The sequence below is a fragment of the Symphalangus syndactylus genome, chromosome 3, assembly GCF_028878055.3.
Source record: "Symphalangus syndactylus isolate Jambi chromosome 3, NHGRI_mSymSyn1-v2.1_pri, whole genome shotgun sequence".
Lineage (NCBI taxonomy): Eukaryota > Metazoa > Chordata > Mammalia > Primates > Hylobatidae > Symphalangus > Symphalangus syndactylus.
Window position 1 is genome coordinate 47709001 of NC_072425.2, and position 8808 is coordinate 47717808.

At 38.3% G+C, this 8808-nt stretch overlaps 1 protein-coding gene and 1 pseudogene across 1 annotated transcript; both read right to left on the reverse strand.

The window, feature by feature from the left end:
* Positions 1 to 5039: 5039 nt before the first annotated feature.
* Positions 5040 to 5840, reverse strand: FAM220A (family with sequence similarity 220 member A; the record flags this gene model as incomplete). Its single annotated transcript, XM_055270057.1, is given in 3 exon segments — positions 5040 to 5649; positions 5651 to 5720; positions 5723 to 5840. Coding segments are annotated over 3 exon segments (798 nt in total), but the record flags the coding sequence as incomplete, so codon positions are not given.
* Positions 5570 to 6285, reverse strand: LOC129479143 (small integral membrane protein 10-like protein 2A; annotated as a pseudogene).
* Positions 6286 to 8808: the final 2523 nt, after the last annotated feature.

Consider the following 8808-nt stretch of genomic DNA (forward strand, 5'->3'; position numbering starts at 1 on the left):
CAGTACATTATAATGTCATTGATGGCTTCTTGGCGTCTGTTTATAAGAAGTGCTCCAGGCTCATCTGGTACATTTCCTCCCCCAGATAGAGAACCAGCCATTTCTTTAAGGATCTCTAGTTCCTTTTAGATGGAAATAACATTTAGAATCCACAATGTAGACAACAGGAGTGCTTGCTGCTACTAGATTTTTGTTTCCTAGAATATTCAGTGGATAGAGGTAGAACATATATATTGTTAATTAAAATTTTAATTTTAACATAATTGTAGATTCACAAACAATTTTAAGATATTATTTACATAGATCTGCATTCCAGTTACTCAGTTTCTCCCAACAATAATATCTTGCAAAACTATATTGCAATTTTCACAACCAGGATATTAGCATTGATACAGTCAAGACGCATTGCCTTCACTGTAAAAGCCCCCTCAAGTTTTCCGTTTCTAGCTACACCCACTTGCCTCCTGCTCCCAGGCCCTCCTTCATGTCTGACAACCATTGAATCTGATCTCCATTTCTATAGTTTTGTCATGTCAAGAATATTATATCAACAGAATTATGCATTGTGTAGCCTTTCGGCATTGGCTTTTTTCACTCTGTAATTCTCTGAAGATTCATCCAGGATGTTGTGCATATCAATAGTGTATTCCTTTTTATTGCTGAATAGTATTCTGTGCTATGGATGTACCACAGATTGTTTAATCATTCACGAACTAAAGGACATGTAGGTTGTTTCCAGTTGGGGCCACTACAGATAAACTTGCTCTAAACATTTATGTGCAGGTTTTTGTGTGAACACAAGTCTTCATTTCTCTGGGACAAATGCCCAAGGATGCAGTTGCTGAATTATATGGCACTGCCAGTTTCATTTTTTTTAATTGCCAAACTTTTTTCCAGAGTAGCTGTACCATTTTACATTCCCATTAACAGTAAATAAGGGAAAGAGTTACCCCTCATCCTCACTAGCATTTGGAGTTGTCACTATTTTTTATTTAACCATTGTCATATGTGTATAGTAATAGCTCATCGTAATTTTAATTTTTATTTTCATAATAGCAAATGATGTTAAATGTCCTTCCTTGTGCTTATTTGATATCTGTCTGTGCTTTTTGGTGAAATGTGTGTTCATATCATTTGCCCATTTTCTGTTTGTTTATTTTACTATTGAGTTTTGAGAGTTCTTTATGTAATTTAGATACTAATCCTTTGTCTACTATATGCTTTCAAAACATTTTGTCCTAGTCGGTAGTTTGTTTTTTCATACTCTTAGCAAGGTCATTCACAGAACAAAATTTTTTTCTTTAATTTTGATAGCATCCGGTTTATCAATTTTTGCTTTTATTGATGATGCTTTTGTTGTAAAATTTAAAATATTCTTTGCCTGGCCCTAGGTCCTGAAGGATTTTAATGTATTTTTCTAAAAGATTTGTAGTTTTACATTTAAGTCCATGGTCTATTTTGAATTAATTCATGTATGGAGTGTTAGGTTCATGTCACCATTCAACTTTGCTTATGGATATGCAAATGCTCCAGCAATATTTGTTGAAAAAACTTCCTTTCCCCACACTGAATTACTTTTATGCTTTTGTCAATAACATGTCAGTTATATTTATGTGGGTCTGAGTTCTCTGTTCTGTTTAATTTGCCTGTGTATCTTTCACTCTACCAATACCACGTGCTGTTGATTACAATAGCTACACAATAAGTCTTGTAATGGGATAGATTGATTCTTCCAACTCGGTAATTCTTTTTCAAAAATGTTTTAGCTATTTTAGTTCCTTTGCATCTCCATGACAATTTTAAAATAATCTTGTATACATCTACAAAAAAATATTGCTGAAATTTTTATAGGAATTGTATATATGAGTTTGGGAAGAATTAACATCTTTGCTATTTTGAGTCTCCAAATTGAAGAACATGATGTGTCTCGTCATTTGTTTAGATCTTTGATGTCTTTCATCAGAATTTCTAATGTTTAGCATTCAAGTCTTATGAATGTTTTGTTAGAATTTGAGATGAGTATTTCCTTTTTTTGAGCAATCATAAATGGTACTTATTGTATTTTTAATTTTTATATCCAAGCATTCCTCACTCAAAGTACACTTGATTTTTTTGTATGTTTATGTTGTATCCTGCAGCCTTGCTGAATTCACTTACTAGTTCTAGGAGTTGTTGATTTTGGTGTTTTAAAATAGATTTCTTTGGATTTTCCACATAGCCATCATGTTATCTGCAAAAGTGAACAGTTTTATTTTTTCCTTTCCAATCAATATTCCTTTTTTTAAATGCTTTACTGAACTGGCTAAAACTTCCAGTGCTATATTGAATTAGAGTAGTAAGAGCAGATATCTTTGCCTTATTCCCTTTCTTAGGAAAAAAGCATTCTTTCTTTGACCAGTAAGTATAATGTTAAGTGTTGGAGTTTTTGTAAAAGCTCTTTATCAAATTGAGGAAGTTCCTCTCTATTCTTATTTTTCTCAGTTTTTTTTTTTTTTTTTTTTTTTTTTTTTTGAGACAGAGTCTCACTCTGTCACCCAGGCTGGAGTGCAGTGGCTCAATCTCAGCTCAATGCAACCTCCACCTCCCAAGTGCAAGTGATTCTCATGCCTCAGCCTCCCAAGTAGCTGGCATGCATCACCACACCTGGCTAATTTTTTTGTATTTTTAGTAGAGACAGGGTATCGCCATGTTGGCCAGGCAGGTCTCAAACTCCTGGCCTCATGTGATCTACCTGCCTCACCTCCCAAAGTGCTGAGATTACAGGTGTAAGCCACCACACCTGGCGTTTCTTAGAGTTTTTATCATGCATTTTGTCAAATGATTTTTCTGCATCAATTGATACGATTATGTGATTCTCTTCTTCATCTTGTTAATATGGTAGGTTACACTGATTTTCACATATGGAACAAGCCTTGCTTTCCAGGAATAAACCCTACTTGCTCATAGCATATAATTCTTTTTACATATTGCTTAATTCTGTGTCTATATTTATGAGGGATATTGATCTGTTGTTCCTGTTTTGTTTTGTTTTTTCAACTGTCTTTGTTTTTGGTATCAAGGTAATACTAGCTTTTAAAAATGAGAGGAGAAGGTGGCATTTGGGGGGAAAAGGTTGCAGACTTTTTGACTCAGGTCATTGTGGGCTTAGTCCCTACTGAGTGGCCGGGTTACTGCGGGAAGCCACTCTCCATTCTTAGGCACATTCTTGTCTACAAAAGGAGAAAGTTAAATGCCTCTGGAAAACCTCAGGTTTATTTTAGTGCTTAAAGTCTGTGGCTCTAAATTCAGATCCAGAACTCATGTGGCCTGGCCAGGGAGGGTCACGGACTGCTTTCCTCACACCTCGTGTCTCTAGGCTCTGTAGACCTAGAGGTGTGGGATGTAAGAGCAAGCTCTTACCCATGGAATTTACATACAAATGGTGGAATAAGACAGGAAGTAAATAAATGTGATTATTCTGATAGTGGTAAAAATAAATAAATAAGATAAATAAATAAATAAAATCACTTGAGAAGTATTCCCCCGTATTTCTTTTTTCTGGAAGAGGATATATAGAATTGGTATTTATTATTCTTTAAGCTTTGGGCAGAATTTTCCAGTGAAACCATCTGAGCCTGGAGATCTTATGTGGGGCTATTTGCATTATTTGTTTCATATTGATAAGTTGTGGTAGTTTATGCTTTTCAAGAAAGTGGTCTATTTCATTTAAGTTGCCAAATGTATGTGTTTAGAGGTCTTTAGTGATAACTTCTGTTTCATGCCTAATATTTATAATCTATAATTCTCTCCTTTTTGCTTTGTCACTCTTGCTAGATGTTTGTGAATTTTATAGATCTTTTTAAAGAACCAGCTCTTTGTTTCATTGGTTTTCTTTATTGTTTTTCTGTTTTAAATTTTATTGATTTCTGCTATTATAGTCATTATTTCCTTCCTTCTTATTTTGAGTGTTTTTTTTTTTTCTCTTATTTTCTATGTACTTCAAGTGGGAGCTTAAATTATTGGCTTGATAATTTTCTTATCATCTAATTTATGCATTTAGTTCTATGAATTTCCCTCTCACCCTGCTTTATACATGCCCACAAATGTTGATGTGTTGCATTTTCATTGTCATTCAGTTCATTGTATTTTTTAATAAGTCATATTTATTAAGCTAAAGAACAAATTTTATTTTTCATTTTCCCCAAAGACTAAAATAGCACATGGCATAGTAATTCAGCACACAACATAAACTGATATATGCAATCGCTAATCCCAAAAATGGTTAAGTCTCACTTTGGGAGTCTTTAAAACCTTATCCCCTTAAATAATCTTTATTAAAGTTATCAACAAACAACAAACGGAGTCACCTGGAAAAATTTTAGGGTACAAGATACTGCAATTCCTAGAATCTGGGAAACTTTTTATGTGGGAAATAACTTGATTTGCTTCTCTGTAACTGAGCTACTTTTTTCTCGAGCTCATTTTTAAGGTAACACTGCTAGGGTTCCGAGTTTGAGAAGGGATCTTCTAAAGGTAAGCTTAATATTGCAACTTTCACCACAGCGCCTCTGTCTAAATTGCATTTCAAGTGGAAGAAAGGGGTGTGAGAAGTGAAATAGAATTTTGCTGCAGACCAAAATCATTCTACAAAATGTACAAATGATAATAGCTTACCACAAATTCAGCAAGATTTAACGCCAAGTACAGTGGTGTAGACTTTACAAGTATCCACTTCCATTGGGTGATCAGACAAGCTGAAGGGACACATAGGATTTGGGACAGTAGCCCTTTAGACAGTGCTGGGTGTTGAAGACAGAACTTCATGGTAAATCCGTATGTTCTAATCTGATATTTATACAGGCTATGATCGTCTCCTGAAATGTTTCCCAATTCTTTATATGTCTTTTAAAGGATAATTTAACATATGCTAAAAAATTTCCTTCCTCATCAACCAGCTTTGAATTTAAACTCAACTAAGTCTGCCAGGTCGTACAAACCACACCTTAATCATTCTAAGACAACTCTTAAAATTAATCTACTTGTATTGTTCTGCTTGCACCTTAACTATGGCATAATGAATTTGCTAATTCAAAATGTTGCAGAGCCAGTAACCTCAGTGTTATCTGCAGACCATCTGAGGTGCTTTTAAGCATTTTCTTGAATTCTATTGTTTGCTTTGAAAACATGGGGTTTAAACGGTCAAGGAAAACGCGTTTTGTCTTATCATTCAGGAGCACTTCAGGACATGCATGCAGTGTTGCAGACAGGATGGAATGCAGGCAAGACGGTTCCAACTCAGAGCCCAGACCCTTGGGAAAAGCACTTGGTGGGTCATCCTGAAAACTTCCCATTTCCGGCAGTTTTTGATGGCATGGCAGTCATGACACCCGAGGCTCTCCTTTGGGGCACTGTCCTCTGTGGCCGTGGGTGGCCCTGGGCCCTCCTCCCAGCCAGTCCCTCCCCAGAGCTTCAACACCACTGCAGGACACCCGAGCAAAATACTCTGTTGGAGCAGGGAACAAACCCACGACTGTGCTCGGAGTGGCTGCTGAGGCTGGATTTCTTCTTGCTGATTCTTTCACATGTGGAAGAACTGGGCCGCCACTGGGAAGCTAGAGGCCAGCCCTGCTCGGATCCTTTCTCATTTCCAGCGATAATGCCTCACTCTGAATTTCCATCAACCGCGGGCTTATTCATCCAGGAGGGTGCATCTGCAGGCCAAGGGCCCTCCATCGGCATTTTTTCTTAAGGCTGAATGACAGTTTGTCCGAGTCACCTCCTCCGGCCCACTGCACTTGTGCCAGGCAGGTGCCGAGGGGGGCCCTCTTCTGTCCCTCATGCTTCGTGTTCTTGGATGCTGTGGGCCTGAGGTCACGCCTTCGTCAGTCCGGGAGGACCTTCAATGGATCTCAATATGAACCTGTAGGCGGACGTTGAGCATCGTGGAAGCCACGATGTAGAGGTAGGGGAAGTTGATGCGCAGCCGCCAGGCCAGATTGAAGAAGACAGCAGCTTGCGAGTCAGGCCCTTGCAGAAGACCCCACAGGAGCGGGCAGCGGCTGAGCGCTAGAGCCGGACAGCCAGGCGCAACAGAGCCGCCGCCATATAGAGACTGGCGCTCCCACAGCCCGCCCGCCCTCTCCGCGCCGCGTCGTTCCGGCCACTGGCCTTCGCTTGGCGGGCTCAGGGAGCGAGGGAGGCGGCGGCTAGACCGCCGGGCGAGCGGGCTGCGGGAGCGGAGTCCGCGCGTCACGCTCGGAGAAGTGCCTCCGCGAGCCTGGTCCCCCAGTTCACTGTATTTTTTAAATTTTCTTTGAGACTTCCTTTTGACCCATGGATTACTTAGAAGTGTGTTGTTTTGTTTCTAGTCATTTGAATATCTTCCTGTTATCTTTCTGTTATTGATTTCTCATTTGATTCCATTGTCATTACAAAACACACTCTATATGATTTCACTTATTTAAAATTTGTTGAGGCTTGTTTGATAGCCCAGGATATGGCCTATCTTGGGATATATATTTTGTGGTCGTTTGAAAAGAATGTGTATTCTGATGTTGCTAAGTGCAGTGGACCATAAATGTTGATTTGATTTTGTTGGTTGGTTCTTGAGTTGTTCTATATCTTTACTGATTTTCTGCTAGCTGTTCTATCAATCATTGAGGGAGAGGTATTGAAGTCTCCAACTATAATTGTGGACTTGTTTATTTTGTCAGTTTTTGATTCATATATTTTCAGCTCTGTTGTTTGGCTGGCATCACATTAGATATCGTCCCTCTCTATCTGCTAACTTTCTTTTCTGTGCTCTAAAATCTACTTATGTGATACTAAAGAAGCCATTTCTACTTTCTTTTGAATAATATTTGCAAAACATGTATTTACCATCCTTTAATTTTTAATTTTAACCTGCTAATATTATTATATTTGAGATGATTTTCTTATAGACTTCATACAGTTGTATCATGTTTCTCAATCCACTCTGCCAATCTCCATCTTTTTTTTTTTTTTAGACAGGGTCTCACTCTGTTGCCCAGGCTGGAGTGCAGTGATGCCATCTCAGATCACTGCCACCCCTGCCTTCCGGGTTCAAGCAATTCTTGTGCCTCAGCCTCCCAAGTAGCTGGGACTACAGGCATAGGCCACCATGCCTGGGTAATTTTTATATTTTTGGTACAGACAGGGTTTCACCATGTTGGCCAGGCTGGTCTTGAACTTTTGACCTCAAGTGATCCATTCGTCTCAGCCTCCCAAAGTGCTGGGATTACAGGCTAATCTCCATCTTTCGATCAATGCATTTAGACTATTTACATTTAGTGTAATAATTGATGTATTACGGTTTATGTCAGACATTTTATTTTGGGTTTTGTTTGTTCTTTCTCTGGTTTCTCTAGTTTATATTTTCTTCCTTCCTATGGATTACTCAAACTTTTGTTTAGAATTTCATTTTCCTTTATTTATTGTGTTTTTTAGGATATCTGTTTGAATACCTAGTTTAGTGGCTGTTTTAGATATTACTTTATAAACATAACATCACAATCTACCAGGGTTGACATTTTACCACTTCAAGTGAAGTATAAAAGCCTTATGTCCCCTTGTGTTTATTTGCCCTCTCCATATTCCTTTGCCCCACCCTCATTTAAGATGAAATAATTGTCTTAAATATTTTTTCTATCTACTTTTAGAACCATATCTACCAGTTTTCTACTTTTTGCTTAAACTGTCAACATAATTTAGAAAACTCAGGAGAAGTAAAGCCTACAGTGATTACCTAGTTTGCTTACCTTGTTCTTTCTTCCTTCTTGATGTTCAAACTTCCTGTTTTTACCATTTTATTTTTGTTTAGAGAATTTCCTTTAGCTATCTCATTAAGTGATTTCTGCAGGTGACAAATTCTCCTAATTTTCCTTCACCCTGGGATATTTTTCCTTTGTATAGGGTTCTGGGTTGACAGGTATTTTCTTTCAGGACTTAAAACATATTTTGCACACCCGTTTGGCCTCTATAGCTTCTGGTGAAAATCACGTTGCCATGCAAATTGTTTTCCCTTTGTAGATAAAGTGTCGTTTCTTTCTGACTGAGTTTACAGACTTTGTTTTTAGTTTCTAGAAGTTGAATTATGGATGTGTCTTGACATGGATTTGGGGGATTTATCCTGTTGGAATTCACTTAGCTCACTGAATTTGTGGGTTTATGTCTCTTGCCAAATCAAATTTGGGAGATTTTTGGTCATTATTTCTTCAAGTACTTATTTTGCCGTGTCCTCCTTCTGTTCTCCTTCTGGGACAACAGTGTCTTAAATGTTAGAACCTTTGTTAGTCCTACAGGTTCCTGACACTCTGTTCATTTTTTTTTCCCAGTCCACTTTCTGTCTGTTCTTCAGTTGGGGTAATTTCTATTGTTCTATCTTGAAGTTCACTGATTTATTTTCTCTATCCCTTCCGTTCTGCTGTTGAGCCCATATGCTGAGGTTTATATTGTTATTTATATTATTATTTTTCAGTTCTCAGTCTCTTCTTTGTATCTTCTCTTTGTTTGCAAGCAAGTTTGTATTGCTTGTTGGAGGCATTTTGTTTTTTTTTTTTTTTTTGAGATAGAGTCTCATTCTGTCACCCAGGCTGGAGTGTAGTAGCACGATCTCGGCTCACTGCAACCTCTGCCTCCTGAGTTCAAGAGATTCTCCTGCCTCAGCCTCCCGAGTAGCTGAGACTACAGGCGCATGCCACTATGCCCAGCTAATTTTTGTAGTTTTAGTAGAGACAGGGTTTCGCCATGTTGGCCACACTGGTCTCGAACTCCTGACCTCAGCTGATCCACCCCCCTAGGCCTCCTAAA